General features: G+C 45.9%; 1 protein-coding gene across 1 annotated transcript in view; it reads right to left on the bottom strand.

Annotated features, from left to right (window-relative positions):
- The window catches only part of LOC142580213 (DNA mismatch repair protein Msh6-like), a 745,039-nt gene that overhangs the window by 367,271 nt on the left and 360,930 nt on the right, over window positions 1-16,838 (bottom strand). Inside the window, exon 16 of the mRNA XM_075691108.1 lies at window positions 11,295-11,364. Coding sequence (XP_075547223.1) covers window positions 11,295-11,364 — 70 coding nt within the window. The remainder of the gene's footprint in view (window positions 1-11,294; window positions 11,365-16,838) is intronic.

The raw sequence follows: 16,838 nt of genomic DNA, 5'->3' as shown, positions 1-16,838 counted from the left end.
TACATACGGCTCGTCTACACCCCGATTCCGTAATTCCTCCATGACTGCTGAGGTTTCGACTGAATCAAACGCTTTCTCGTAATCAATGAAAGTTATATATAAGAGTTGGTTATATTCCACACATTTCTCTATCACCTGATTGATAGTGTGAATATGGTCTATTGATGAGTAGCCTTTACGGAATCCTGCCTAGTCCTTTGCTTAACAGAAGTCTAAGGTGTTCCTGATTCTATTTGCGATTACCTTAGTAAATAGTTTGTAAGCAACTGACAGTAAGCTGATCGGTCTATAATTTTCAAGTCTTTGGCGTCCCCTTTCTTATGGATTAGGATTATGTTAGCGTTCGTCCAAGATTCCGGTACGCTCGAAGTCATGAGGCATTGTGTATACAGGGCGGCTAGCTTTTCTAGAACAATCTGCCCACAATCCTTCAACAAATCTGCTGTTACTTGATCCTCCCCAGCGGCCTTCCCCCTTTGGATAGCTCCCAAGGCTTTCTTTACTTCTTCCAGCGTTACTTGTGGGATTTCAAATTCCTCTAGACTATTCTCTCTTCCATTATCGTCTTGGGAACCACTGGTACTGTATAAATCTCTATAGAACTCCTCAGCCACCTGAACAATCTCATCCATATTAGTAATGATATTGCCGGCTTTGTCTCTTAACGCATACATCTGATTCTTGCCTATTCCTAATTTCTTCTTCACTGTTTTTAGGCTTCCTGCGTTGCTGAGAGCATGTTCAATTCTATCCACATTATACTTCCTTATATCAGCTGTCTTACGCTTGTTGATTAACTTCGAAAGTTCTGCCAGTTCTATTCTAGCTGTAGGGTTAGAGGCTTTCATACATTGGCGTTTCTTGATCAGATCTTTTGTCTCCTGTGATAGCTTACTGGTATCCTGTCTAACGGAGTTACCACCGACTTCTATTGCACACTCCTTGATGATGCCCACAAGATTGTCGTTCATTGCTTCAACACTAAGGTCCTCTTCCTGAGTTAAAGCCGAATACTAGTTCTGTAGCTTGATCTGGAATTCCTCTATTTTCCCTCTTACCGCTAACTTATGTACCAGTTTCTTCCGTTCGTTCGTCAGGTCTAGGCAATTCGAGTTCTTACCTTCCTATGGTCACTGCAGCGCGCCTTGCTGAGTACGTCCACATCTTGTACGATGCCAGGGTACGCGCAGAGTATGAGGTCTATTTCATTTCTAGTCTCGCCGTTCAGGCTCCTCCATGTCCACTTTCGCCTATCCCGCTTGCGGAAGAAGGTATTCATTATCCGCATATTATTGTGTTCCGCAAACTCTACTAATAACTCTCCCCTGCTATTCCTAGTGCCTATGCCATATTCCCCCACTGCCTTGTCTCCAGCCTGCTTCTTGCCTACCCTGGCATTGAAGTCACCCATCAGTATAGTGTATTTTGTTTTGACTTTACCCATCGCCGATTCCATGTCTTCATAGAAGCTTTCAACTTCCTGGTCATCATGACTGGATGTAGGGGCGTAGACCTATACAACCTTCATTTTGTACTTCTTATTAGGTTTCATAACAAGACCTGCCACCCTCTCGTTAATGCTATAGAATTCCTGTATGTTACCAGCTATATTCTTATTAATCAGGAATCTGATTCCTAGTTCTCGTCTCTCCGCTAAGCCCCGGTGGCACAGGACGTGCCCGCTTTTCAGCACTGTATATGCTTTTTTTGGCCTCCTAACTTCACTGAGCCCTATTATACCCCATTTACTGCCCTCTGATTCCTCCAACAGCACTGATAGACTCGCCTCACTAGATAACGTTCTAGCATTAACGTTGCCAGGTTCATATTCCAATGGCGGCCTGTCCGGAGCCAGGGATTCTTCGCACCCTCTGCTGCGTCGCAGGTCTGACCGCCGCTGTGGTCAGTTGCTTCGCAGCTGCTGGGGACTGAGGGCCGGGGTTTGATTGTTGTGTTCATATAGGAGGTTGTGGCCAAGTACTGCACCAGGGTGGCCAATCGTGGTCTGGTGAGGGATTGCGTTACCGGTTCTGGTCACCGGGATCAGGCCACACTCCAGGCCTGTTTATGCAATTTTGTCAACACGCGGTTGTTGTTTTTTTTTTTCGCGGTGGAAAATCGCGCGGCACCGGGATTCGAACCACGGACCTCTTGCACACGAGGCGGGTGTTCTACCTCTACGCCACCGCTGCAACCTGCGAACTGATTGGCGTTTTTTTGCAAGTTCGATATAACCGGGTTCGACTGTGTTTCTGCTCGATCAGAAAAAATTTAACTACTACAGCTCCTATGTGAAAGTTTGTAATGAAGTTGTCCTCGATTATCTCAAAGTGGGTAGGCCGCATGAGAAGTGCAGGTCGACTGCGATTGCTCACGTTGCAGTGAGCCTAGATCCTGCAAATGTGAAGATGTGAAGATCGTGCTTAAATCCTGTGACTGTGTTACCGATTCGCTACAGCTCTCAACGAACACTCGGGGGAGGCCCAGCTATGCACACTGCTGTACACAGTGGGATGCCAAGCCTGTGAAGTCTTTGCTACATTTGGGCTGACGAACGAAGAAGCAAAGAGTTTTGATGCTGTCAAGCAGAAGTTCAAGTCATTTCGTCAAGGAGCGGAACATTGTTTATGAAAGTGCCTGCTTTCACGGACGCCAGCAGTGGCCAAAAGAATCGCTGGATCAGTTCGCAACCGCACTTCACGTGCTGGAAGACCGCTGTGACTTCAGGGACATGAAGAAACGACTCTTCCAGGACAGGATTGGCATCGGTCTCCGTGAGGCGCAACTGTTCGAGACCCTGCACATGGATCCGCAGCTGACTTTGGCTACGGCGCTGGCCAGAAATGACTCACCTCAAGGAAACCGTGCGGCAGCAGCTGCAGAGCCTTCAACCGGAAAGTGTCCACACTGAGAGCTCACCAGAACTTCAGGACCAGGGAGCCAGCATGGACGCCGCAGGCCACGAGAAACGCCCACAGCACAACAGAGGGTGGTGCCCCTACTGCGCTGGCTACGCCCACGTGAGGTTGGTGTGCTCGGCCAGCTTTAGGCCAGCTTTAAGCTTTAGGCTCTCTGGCAGGTGCAAAATGGTTTTCGAAGCTGGTTCCCTTCTCGAGGTTCCATCAAATATGACTAACTAAAACTCTGAGGAGCTTACCACAACTTGACTGTTTTACCAAGCTACCATTTGGAATTACATCCGCTCTGGAGTTCCAGAACAGAATGTCTGAAATTCTATGAAATCCTAAAATCCGAAATCCTAAACCTGCCAAGTGTTGTCAATGTCATGGATGACATTTTAGTGTGGGATGATACGAAAGCCCAGCATGATGAACGGTTAGCGGATGTTATGTCGGGCTTAGCTAGCACAAATGTGACTCTGAATAAAGAAAAGTGCCTGTCCTTTGAGATAGAAATCAAGGGAACATATTTGTGTACTAGATTATTTATAATGTTCTTAAAAAGCACCCAGTTGTGTTCAAAAGACCTATCCGAAAATGACGGCAAGAATGTTTGAATGAAAAAGTCATTAAGCCTATTATTATTTTTCTTTATAATCGGCTCTATTATAATCACAATTTTGCCTGGTTGTAGTACCTTGAAATGCTAATGGGACATTAAGCTCTAAATGAATAAGCTTGTGGTCACTAAAACCATTGAAGTACAGAAATTTGCCAATCATTTCAGGTGCACTGCAGAAGACAAGATCTAAAACGTCAGAACCGCGAGTTGATTTATGACTTGAAAAAAATTGAAGTCTAAAGTAAGGCTGATAAGCTCCGCTGAACTGCAATATGAGGTCGACAAATTCTGCCAGTCAATGTGTGGGAAGTTTAAGTCACCAACCAGGTAAATGAATTCAGCTGGGCATGTTTGGATGGCAGAAGTAATACTGGCATGAAGTTTAGTAATGAAGAAAAGATCAGAATCTGGTGGTTGGTAGCAGACGCCAACCAATACTTTGACCAATGCCGTTGCACAGGCGGCCCACGCTATTTATAGAGAAGAATCACTATGTACGTGGTATGAAGCAAGCGCTTTCTTGATGGCGATAAGGACACCGCCACCTCTCTTAAAGGGAAGCTTAAGAGTCTGTCGAATTCAATAAGACGCTCATATATGGATGCAGGAACCTTATAAACCATGTAGGTAAAATATGGGGATTTTTTTTCAATTAGGAGCGACGTAATCGTCGGTTAAAATTGCACTGTAGCTCCGCCCCCCGTCGAATGCCGCGCGCTGCTGCTGACGCTGACGATGCGAGCGGAGATCGGAAACTGCGGTGTTGTGATGTCAACTCTAGTGTTTTGTTCCTTCGCAGCCTGCGCGACCGTGCCTGACCGTGCTTGTTTCTGCGTGCGTGCCATCGTAATCTGCTTCGATCGACCCTGCATTCCTTTGTTGGTGCGTCTGAGTGTATGTAGTGTGGTAGTCAACGTGCGTTTGCATGTGCTGGAAAGCCGGCGCACGCCAGGACACTACGTTCCCCCCTTCTCTCGCACACAGCGAGAAACCGACCGTCTCACGTAGCAGACGGAATTCGCCGCCTTTACGACTTCGGTTACGAGTAGTGTGTGGATGGTGCACAGATGAAGGTCACTACACGTACTGCATGAACCGGGAAGCTCTTCACGTGTTTAAACCGGCTTTATAGATTGCCGACAGCTTTGGACAGTGCACAAATGCCGACGATCGCATCCCCGCTTACGTTCCACGAGGAGGCATGCAGGAACACAACACTACAGTTGTTTGACCGGAAACGAGCTCACTAGATTGGCGAAAGGTCGGCGAGATCACTAGATCGCTTTGCAAAAAACATACTCACCAAAGAGCATTCCGAACACGAGGAGATCACAAGACTTCGCTTTCGTTTGCGTCGAAAGCACTGCTCGCACCAGCATCGTTTGCTTCTTCGAGAGGCCGGCTCTTCGCAATCGGCTCGTACATGTAGGGAGTAACGCCGAACTCCTCAGAAAAACGCAGTCTCTCTAAATTTTCCATTGCCTCTTAATTTTCCATTACAGCACCAAACTACCTGGCACCGCGCTTCATGTGTAGCGGCAGCGGTCGGTCACTAGAGTTGACGTCACGACGCGCCCAATCAATCACAGGCGGAAACGAGACGCGCGAGCTGGGCGTGTCCGCTGCTGCACTTTTCGTCGAAATAATATATATTTGTGCTTTCTTTCACTCAATTTCAATACGATATTCGAATTCGGAGGGTTGAAAACCATTATGTAAACATCTTCACTCATTTGTTCTGGAAAACCTTTCAGCTTCCCTTTAACGGAACGATCACACCTGTGTATGTTATAGCTATTTTCGTTAGGGAAAATTTCATTGTCCATTACATCTTTACGAAGCCAGGTTTCTGTCAGTGCCACAATATAGCTGTTAGTATCATCCAAAAAAGAACACACTTCATCACGTGCAGAGGACATCACGTGCGGGGGACATCACGGGGGACACACGAGCGCTTATTCACAACCGTTTTATTTTCGGAAAGTTGTGAGTAAGCGCTCGTGTGTCCCTTTCACTGTGTCCTTGTTAATTGTGCGCACTAAATATTTCACTATGAATTCGCACCCACTCGCCCAACTATCAGTTCTGCTGCAGTACATGTGACATTGTTCATGTTTTTTAGCTGATTCCACCTCTTATGTTATACCCGCTCATGGGGTCTTCAAGGAAATAAAATGAAATGATGCATGGACATTGGGACATGATTTAGATGTCCCACGAACAAAGTGTTATCACTGGGTAGCAGCCACCCACCAAGTATACCGACAGTTCATGCACGGTTCTCTGGCAACGAATGGCCCTAATGATGGAACAAATTTTTTTTTCTACTTAACCTGCAGAGAATCATTTTTTTTTTCATTTTTAAAAATTTTATCCACCTTAAAGTTTGGTTCAACCAATGTTCCACGTTGACCTATATTCCAGCTTTTACAATAGCATGAAAAAATGTTGAACAAAGACACCTCTCAGCATAACAAAAGTACTTTTTTAATAAAATGTTCAGTTATCCTTAAAAGAGCGAAAATTGGCATTTCTGGTGCACTACTGAAACTACTACTGAGTACAGAGTACTACTGAAACGAACGATGAATTAAAAACGCGAGTTCTGAGAGATGTATTTGAGGAGAAACTTGAAGTGAAAGTCAGCACAGTTGAAAGAATTCACAGAATTGGGAGACAACGGACGAATAAATATCGAACAGTTATTGTAAGATTTTTTTACTACAACGAAAAGGCGAAAATATTCCAGAACTGCAAAAAGCTAAAGGGCAGCAGTATCTCAGTTGCAGATGATTTTTCCGAGGTGATGCTACGAAAGCATAAAAACCTTTGGGAAAGTGCAAAAGCTGAAAAGGACAGAGGAATGAAGGTTCGCCTCCTGCGTGATAAGATTTTGATCAACAACGACACGTTTATCTAGGACGAAGAAAAAAGGTGTCGAAAGAAGGTGGTTAAGGGAGGGTCAAGCTCGCGTACAACAAAGTGACAAAGAGAAAGCAAACCCAGGGATTTGAACTTGATTAATGTCAACCTTCGTAGCCTGGCAAACAAGACAGTTGAATATGAACATTTTCTTTTACAGTACAAGCCAGATGTCGTTGTTGTCACAGAAACGTGGCTACGCCCCGAAATAAAAGACTGTGAATTAATCCCTCCGGGTTATATCATGATCCGCAAGGACCGCAGAACGCGTGGTGGAGGCGTGGCTGTTGTTTGTAAAGAAGACATTGAGCTGATCATTCTGGATGACTGCCCTAATACTGAAAGCATTTGGTGCAGAACAGAGTTTCTAGGCGTTCCTTTTATTATTGCAGCTGTCTATTGACCTCCGGATGCTCCCCTTTCATTTTTACAATGCCTTCAAGATTATATGTGCAACAATGTTCCTCTTAACACCCGCGTCGTAATTGCAGGAGATTTAAATTTACCGGGAATAGATTGGGTTGATCTTGGCGTGGGTACTACAGATGTTGCACATTGTGAAGCTTTGTTAAACCTGATTTTCAGTTACGATTTCACGCAAATAGTTCCTGAAAGTACTAGAGTTACACAGACCTCAGAATCCTTACTTGATCTTGTGCTCATTTCAAGCAATGTACCAGATTGTAGTGTTTCCGTCAAAGACGGAATTTCTGATCATAAACTGGTTTTGCTTTGTGTAATGGAAGCCGTCCCGACGAAGAATTCAAAGAGGCCAACTATCTGTATAAGAGATTATAGCAACGCCGACGATGTTAGCATCTTGGACTGTCTTGAAATGTCACTGTACTCGTTCGATGGGGCGACTGACGTCAACATCTTGTGGAATAAGTTTAAGAATACGGTGATCTACTGTCTGGAAAAGTTCGTGCCAAAACGAATCAAGGCAGTAAAGAAGCGTAATCCTTGGATTAACCGCAATATAATACAGCTTAAACGAAGAATAAGACGCAGAAGTAGGAATAAATAGAGGAACAAAATGGAGATTTCGCAGCTTTCCCAGACCCTTAAGCACATGCTCGTAACGGCAAAAGAACACTTTTACTTGCAGACGCTACCCAATTCCATGAGAGATTCACCACAGCGTTTCTGGCATCATCTTGCCCCGTCACACGAACAAATAAAATATGTTTGCATTGATGGCAACATAATTAACAACTGTGCTCAAATTGCTGAAAAATATAATGAATATTTTCATTCTGTGTTCGCTCCACCGGAGCCATCTTCCACTGACCTTGATGAGAATCGCACCGAGGGTAGGTTGCCTATACCAGACATCGTTTTCTCTGAAGAGGGGATATATGCACTACTCCTTAACATAGACACAAAAAAATCAGACGGTCCTGATGGCATCCCAAATGAATTTTTAAAACGATACGCGGAATGGATATCTAAGTATCTCTGTATAATTTTTAAGGCGTCCCTAGAGCAGCACAAATTTCCATCTGACTGGCTGACAGCTAGAGTTGTCCCCATCTATAAATCCGGCAACAGACACAGCATCGAAAATTATAGGCCCATTTCAATTACCTCTACATGCTGCAAGATCATGGAGCATGTAATATCAAAAAGCTTGTTCAAATATTTGGAAAATGCTAATATCCTTCTTCCTAACCAACATGGTTTTAGGCAAAAATTGTCAACGGTTACTAAACTCACCGAAACCATACACGATTTTTCAAGCGTACTTAACGAGAAAGGTCAGTTAGATGCTGTTTGCCTCGATTTTTCAAAAGCGTTTGACCGCGTTCCACACCCAGAACTTCTTGATAAACTGCTTAGTCTCGGCGTTAACATTAACATTGTCAAATGGATTCAATCATATTTAGTAAGAACACAAGTTTGTGGAAGTGAATGGTGTGACATATGGAGTGTTGCCTGTAACGTCAGGAATCCCTCAGGGATTGGTGCTGGGCCCTGTCCTTTTTCTCAGTTATATAAATGACATTGCAGACCAGATTAACCCCTTTATCAAAGTTCGACTTTTTGCAGATGACTGCTTAATGTATACCGCAGTATCCAGCCGCAATGACCAGATCGTCTTAAATTCTGCATTAAAAAGAATAAGTGACTGGTGTAATAAGTGGAAAATGAAAATAAACTACAGCAAGACTAAGTATATAAGGGTAACCAAGAAGATAAAAAATATTAACTCCTTCGATTATGAGATAGATGGTAAGGTCGTAAGCCGCGAAAATCACATTAAGTACCTCGGAATTACCATATCCAGTGACCTCAACTGGAAAGCATACATAAAGAACATATGCTCATCAGCTCCTCTGGTACTTGAGGCTAAAGTTAAAACTTGCTCCTCAACAAACTAAATTAGCTGCATACTTAACGCTTGTTCGTCCTACATTAGAGTACGCGAGCGTCGTGCGGGATCCGTATAAAAAAAACGTGGTAGATAGAACTGAAAAACTTCAAAGAAGAGCGGCAAGATTCATCTTGTCAAAATATCGTTCAACGGACTCCGCAACTGAAATGCTCAGGAAGCTCAACCTACCTCCACTTTTCGAACGCAGAAGGATAGCTAGACTGAAATTTCTTTATCTGATTCGCCATAACTGGTTTAACCTTAATACACAGCAGTACATAAAACAGCGTCTGTCTCGAACAGTACGAAGCAGCAACCAAGGGCAAATTCAACCCATTTCAGCACGAATAGATACACATGAGTACTCGTTTTTCCCCAGAACAATAGAGGAATGGAACGCGCTACCACCTGAATTACTAACAGTAGACAATCTAAATAAATTTGAAACCACACTAATAAAATTCTTTATTTCGGCTAGAAGTACATAGCTACTACAGTCGACTTCTGATAATTCGAAGCCGCTTAATTGGAATTTTCGGTTAATTAGAAGTGAAGTGCTGGTCCCGTCAGTTTTGCATGTAATTCTATAGAAGAAATCGCTCGATAATTCGAAGTCCTCATCCAGTAACATTGTTTAATTGGAAGTTAATTTTCAGCCGGGATCCTCAAGGTGACCGTCATTCTTTGGTAGAATGTGCAATTTTTCAAGTGTTGCAACAGTTCCGTGCTCCGCGTTGGTGTCGTCGCCACCGCAGCCGCCCGCAACGCCATCCTTCTTGGAGCGGCGCGATTATTCATTGCTACGGCTGCCGTGGCCTCCGCGATCAACTCCGGCGGGAGACGAAGCGGCTCCTGCCGGAGGCCACGCGCGGCTGCCGCGCGTGGCCGGAGCTGATCGCGGAGGCCACGCGGGTGCCATAGGTGCACGCAGCGCTGCATACTGGCAGTGGCGAGATTGTGCGAGATTAGTCTTGCAGCGTGCGCAGCGTATGCTGCGTGAATATCTTGCCGAATACAGACCGGAAGACATCTTCAATGCAGATAAGACTGCACTCTTCTATCGGCTTCTACCAGAGAAGACCCTGACATTCAAGGACGACGACTGTGCTGGGGGCAAACGCAGCAAGGAGAGAGTGTAGGTGCTGATCGCGGCAAACATGACTGGCACGGAACGATGTCGGTTACTTGTGATCGGGAAAGCCGCGAAGCCAAGATGTTTTAAAGGCGTGAAGACGCTGCCTGTGGACTATGAGGCGAACAAAAAAGCGTGGATGACGGCCGAAATCTTCAAGAGCTGGATAAGCGAATTGGACCGCAAGTTTGATGCTTCGAACCGCAAGGTGTTGTTCCTTGTCGATCACTGCAGTGCTCACGTGAATGTGCCAGCCGTGAGTGCAATACGCCTCGCATTTTTGCCTGCAAACACAACGGCTGTTTTGCAGCCAATGGACCAAGGCATCATCAAGAATGTTAAAGTCCTGTACAGGCGGCACCTCCTCGAGCGCATGATTTTGTGTATGGATAGCTCCACAAAGTACGAGGTGAGCCTGCTTAGTGCCATCCACATGTTGGCGCGAGCATGGGATCGTGTGAAGCAAGAAATAATAGCAAACTGCTTCAGGGCTTGCGGTTTTGTGGCAGCTCCTTCGGAGGATGCCTCTGAAATTTCAGCGGAGGAAGCGTCAACAAGCGAGCTTGACGGCACTGATTTTGGTGATGCTCTCGGGGACGTCAATTTTGAAGATTACGTCGCCGTAGACAAGGCGGTCGAAACGTGCGGTGCGCTGACGGATAGCGAAATTGTAGAAATTATTCGGCCCCAGGAAGCGACACAGGAAAGCGACGATGACGTTGAAGGCGAGCCGCAACCTAAGGCTGCCGATGTAGCTGCGGGCCTTGCTCTTGCGGAGCGCTTCTTTGCTGCTGAAGGTAATGCGGAAGAAGCGTTCCGCCACATCTACAGCCTGCAGAACTTGCTCTCAGCAGCGCGATTCGGCAAGAAGGAGCAAAGCAAGATGACCGACTATTTTTCTTAGAGAAAATACTCGATTTCGCCACAAATAAAGTGCTGTTTTTTGTGTTTTGTGCTTAATTGGAAGTTCGTTTAATTCGAAGTCGACTCCCGTGAACTTCGTATTAACGGGAGTTGACTGTACTTTAATAATGGTACTTTGTCTTACTTATGTTCCTGTTTGTAACACACATGATAATTCCAGCGGCTGTGGTACAATGAATACCACCCTACTGCAGTTTGTTTTTGCTGCTGCTTGATTTGCATTGTGCCTTTGCCTGTGTATACGCCTTATTTGGTCTGTTCTACACTCCGGCAGCGCTGCTATCTCGTATTGTTTGTCTTGAAACCACCCTGTAACGGCCTTCGGCCAACAGTATTGTTAAATAAAATAAAATAAATAAAACTACAGCCACAAACTTTCACTCACGACAACTGCTGCCAGTATGATGGACATAGACTCACCAAATGCAGGCACCCAATGCCTTCAGAGCAAGACAGCCATTGTCTTGTGGAGTTAGGTGTGTAGGGTCGCCTGCACAAATTAAACAGACAGCTGTTTGATCAAAGAGCAAGACCAGCTGCCATAAGGGTAACAAGCACCACCAGGAAACTCAGGACTCTGGCAATGCAGTCTTTCTAACAATCTTTGAAGAACGCACAAGAGAAGTGACAAGCAAGCATACACATAGAGTGCTGACTTTCAATAGGGGTGGGACGGCCGAAACTGGCTTTGGAGCAATCTTTCGAGCCATACAATTTTAAGCATGGGTTCTTAATGTGGTTTAACCCAGGGGTACCGCAGAACTCTGCTCGGGGTTCCGCGAACCACTGATAAATATTCCCTGCTTCCGTGCTCGCCAAGTTGTAAGATGGCGAATGCGAGTGGTGATCAATCCAAGGAGCCTCCATTTTCCAAAGTGTCAAAAAAGCACAATATAGGACGTAAATGAAGTGCAGGAGCTGCACAATCAATTTTCCAGCAGCTTGTATATAAACACAAATAGTGTTTGTGTTTATACACAATTTGTGTAAAACACAAATTGACGTGACCAGCCTCCGAAAATGGGCAGCACGCCTCGGCTTTTATGATTTAATCTCGGAAGCCACAACTAACCCTCAGGTGCATTTCTCCCATTCATAAATAGGTGCCGTTAGCGTGCGCCTAAGTATACATGGAAGGAGTAAAAAAAACACATAAAGGGCACGGAGCAGCACAACAGTTTTCGTCCTAGTGCAGCAGCTCTTGACAAGCACAGCAAACAGCCAAAGCAAAAGAGCAAAAACAGCGTTAGCATATTTGAAACAGAACAGCGCGGTTTTCACGGGGACATGCAGGGAGAAACGACACAGACGAGCGCTGCAAACGATGGCAGCGCTCGTCTGTGTCGTTTCTCCCTGCTTGTCCCCGTGAAAACCGCGCTGTTCTGTTTCAAATATGTCTTACCAACTTGCCCAAATGTCTGTTTTAGTGTTAGCATCCAACCGAAACGGAGTGGCAAAGTCCACATCACCATAGTAATCACTGGAAATTGCATGTGTTACGCGAATGACAGCAACGCCGGCACGCTGCATGCCTAATTGTGCTAGAAATTTTTTTTATTTACATTTACATTTACTCTTATTATTGATACTATGAACACAGAACTTCAACAAGGCTGTAAAATGACAAATAATTGTTCAATTTCGAATCTGTTTCCAGCGTTGCTATCCTTATGTACTCTAGTACCCAACTATATGTTGTTTACAACTTTCCCTTTAGCAGGTGAATTTTAATTGTTTCAGCAAACAATAGAAGATAATTATTATCTCAGCAACTGCTATGTACATGCAAAATTGTATATTTAAAATAAATACAAAACACTGAATGAGCATATGCAGTTTTATCAAGAAATAACAAAGTTATCCCAACCCATGTCCCCCCTTAAAGGAGGCATCATATAAGCGCTTTCCAAGCATAGAGCAAGGCCACTTCTAAGGTCACTTATTTCACCCACAGCTCAGAACCAACTTGTTCTGGTGGCCTGTCCCGCCACTCTGAGGATTTGCCCTTGGAGCGAAAGTCTCTGCCAATGCGTCCTCCTCACATTTGACACCTCAGCCTTGAGTGGCACTTCAGTATCAGTTCCGTCTCGTTCGGAAAAACTTCTCCGATGCACGAGGCAGGCAGACGAGGCCGTAAGCTGTTTGATGTATCTCCGTCCACACGTGACTCGTGAATTTCTGGCAAGCGCTGAAATTTTGGGGTTTTACGTGTTAAAACAACAACACCTGGACATTTCAGGCCTCCGCACTGCTCTCGCAGCGCTCGGTGACGTCACCGTGCTTTGCCTGACCAAAAATTTTATGCATGCTCAACAGGTGGCACAAATCGTAACCTGTTAAACTTTCTGGGCAAAATGCATGATCTGACATGCCAAACTTGCAGGAGCAGAAAGTGCCGTTCTTTGTCTTGTGCATTTGTGGACTTGTTTTGAAATCAATTCTGTGCATAAGCCCTGCGTGTTGATGTTTCACGCTTGCCTGGAGCTGGTGCTGTGTGCCAATGCGCAGAGGAAATTAAGATGGAGAAGTTCAGTTCTTCTCATTCCCAAGTAAACACAAGTGAAGAGCCCTATGACAACATGCAGTGCGGCATGACAATGTGGATGTTGCCGAACTATGGATGTTACACAGTTGACAAACTCCAAGGTAGGCAGAATTGTAGATATTGATTAATCCTCCTTAGTGTACAATTTACTAGATACGAAAAAAAAAAAAAAAGCAGTAGGTTTTCACGATCCCTCCATTTAAGCGAGTCAGGTTTCTTGCTACATTCGATGATTCACTAGAATAGCATGGCTTCATTTGTTGATCAGTTGAGCCGGCTTCAGAATTCTTTATTTGTTTGCATGCGTCTTTTCTATCTTGATAATGTGCATGTGTGCGAATGCCACTTCAAACCTGAATATGTTCGAGCAACATCGGCGTACACGGACATTGATGGGTGGACAATTGAGAGAGAGAGAGAAAAAAAAGCAAGGATAGGAAAGGCAGGGAGGTCAACCAGAAGAGCATCCGGTTTGCTACCCTACACTGAGGCTGGGGGAAAGGGGAATAGAAAGAGAAAAAGCGTAGAAAGTGATCACTGAGTGCGTGTGGGCGGGACACTATGCACAGGGACACTATAAACGGTCTCGTAAGCCGGTGCACTTCAAGTATTGCACTAATGCACGATTCGCTTTTCGTGCCAGTGACGGGTGTGGGCACGGTTCGAGTATCTTTGATTCGTTGAACGGTCTTAAGTCCAGTCGGTGTAAAGTTTCCTGCAGAGAGAGGCGTTGTACATCGTAGCGGGGGCAGGTACACAATAAGTTGGTCTCCTCGCACCTACAGGAATCGCACATCGGGCTCTCGGCCATTCCCAAACGATAACAGTATCAGTTCGTGAACGCTACTCGCAGCCACAAGCAGTACAGCAAGGTTGCTTCACCGCGGGAAAGGCTAGATGGCAGTTGTAGCCGTAGCGTGGGGCCCAGTTTACATAATCTGCAATTGTAGGCACTTGAACTCCAGAGATCTTGCGACTTTTTGCGTGCATGTAGGCGAAGATCCCTGGCAGCGTCCGACCTCGCCAAAGGTATTGAACGCGTCTGGGTATCTTCGTGGGCAGACCGGGCAGCCTTGTCAGCTAGGTTTTTGCCGACGATGCCACAGTGAGCAGGAATCCATTGAAATATGATGTTGTGCCCTCTTTCCAGAGCATGGTGGTGCGCTTCCCTGATGTCAGATGTCATCTGCTCGTAAGTTCTGTGACGTAATGCACACTTGATGCTATGAAAGGCTGCCTTAGAGTTACAAGATATGACCCATTTCTCTGTTGGCTCTTCGCTGACGTACATCATAGCGGCATGGAGAGCTGCAAGCTCTGCCGATGTAGATGTATTCGTATGTGACAATTTGAATTTAACTGTAACCTTCTTGGCTGAAACGACGAATGCGGCAATTGAGCTGGTACGGGAGGTTGAACCATCGGTACATATATGTATGTGGTCCTGATACGTCTGGTGCAGTAATAGGAACGTAAGTTGCTTCAGAGCCGGCGATGGATGATCGGACTTTTTTGTAATTCCAGGAATAGCAAAATTCACTTGAGGCTGTCGTAGGCACCACAGGGGAGATGAAGGCTTCGTCGCCGGTGTAAAATATGACGGTATGCACTCTTTATGAGCGTTAATCACTCTTGAATAGGTCGCTAGAGGTCTCTCGGCTGGTAGGGAGGCCAAATGATGGTCGGGGATCCTTGACAGATGGCGAACGTGCGCTCTGAGAGAGTCGACAGCTACGTGTGTCTGGATCACATGGTCCCCAGCGATGGCAATTGTTGCGGCTGTTGACGTGCACCGAGGCAGCCCTAAACATGTGCGTAGGGCTTGACCTTGTATGCTCTCCAAAGCGCGAAAGTTTGTCTTGCATCCATTTGACAACACTGGTAGACTGTAACGTAGGAGTCCGAGAAACAGTACCCTGTAGAGCTGAATCATAGAATGGACTGGTGTACCCAGTTTTTCCCGCAGAGAAATTTAAAGACCTGAGCAATGACAACTAATTTCTTCTTTAGATAGATGCAGTGGGGGCTCCACAAGAGGTTTCGGTCAATGATTACACCCAGAAAGCGATGTGTCTTAGCATAGGATACAGCTTGACCATTGATTGAAACAGGATACGATGTCATATGTTTGCACGTAAAGCCAACCAATGCGCACTTTTCAGTAGACACACTGAGGCATTGTTCCCGGAGATAAGATGCCGTCATGGTTGCCGCCCGCTGAAACCTGGCTCGTACCTGAGGGCGAGTCACCGCAGAAGCCCAGATGCAAATGTCGTTGGCGTATATTGAGACGTGAACTGACTGCGGTAGGTACTCCGCTAGTCCTACCAAGAGGACGTTGAACAGAATGGGGCTTAACACCCCACCCTGCGGCACACCACGGCAGGTGTAATGTTCCGAAGTTGGGCCGTCTTCAGTCTGTAAGAAAAAGCACCTCTCAGTCAAATAGTCCCGAATCCATTGATACATCCGGCCACCAACTCCAACAGCCTCAAGTGAGTTCAGTATGGCCTAATGGGCGACGTTGTCGTATGCTCCTTTTATATCTAGAAAAAGTGCCACTGATAGGCGCTTGAGGCTTTTTTGATTTTGGACCCAGGTTACGATGTCAATGATGTTGTCAATGGACAAGCGACCTCGACGAAAGCCTGTCATGGCATCCGGATAGATGTTGAATCGCTCTAGGTACCATTCCAAGCGAGCAAGAATCATTCTTTCCATCACTTTACCGACGCAGCTCAAAAGCGCAATCGGATGATATGATGAAAGCTCAAGCGGAGACTTTCCAGGTTTCAGAATGAGGATCAAGCGGCTCGTTTTCCATTGTCTAGGAATGGTGCCGTTCTGCCAAGACTCATTGTAGTAGCTGAGCAGCTCATCACGTACGCCATGTGTAAGGTGGCATAGGGCAGCATACGTGATGCCATCAGATCCTGGTGACAAAGAACGCCTGCAAGTCGCCAACACAGCATCGAGCTCTTCGAGTGAAAAGAGCACGTTCATTTCTGGTACACGTGCCTCAGGGATGTCATGCAATGCTGCGTCAGTAATGATGGCCACGGACCCAGCAACCCATGAACAGAACTCTTCAGCCACTTGAAGTTCCGAGCAGAGTTGGTAGAGGGCCAGAGCAGCAAAGGGCTTCCTTTGATGCGGAGATGAGCGAAGGCCCTTAACCGTTCGCCATATGTGTGAGAGCGATTTTCGGGGATCAAGCGACTGACAGAAAGTTTTCCATCGCTTGTCTTCCAATTTATCCATACGACGCTGGACTTTCTTTTGTATGCGTCGTGAAGCCCTCAGATCCAAGACGCACTTCGTACGCCGATACCTCCTCTCCGCCTGTCGGCATGCCGCACGCAGCCTCTCCAGTTCCATATCCAAGTCTGTTCGCCTTGCTGACCTTGTGAGCGAGCAGA

This window comes from Dermacentor variabilis, chromosome 4, assembly GCF_050947875.1.
Source record: "Dermacentor variabilis isolate Ectoservices chromosome 4, ASM5094787v1, whole genome shotgun sequence".
NCBI lineage: Eukaryota > Metazoa > Arthropoda > Arachnida > Ixodida > Ixodidae > Dermacentor > Dermacentor variabilis.
The sequence above is the reverse complement of the archived record's forward strand: the minus strand, read 5'-3'. Positions and strand labels throughout refer to the sequence as shown.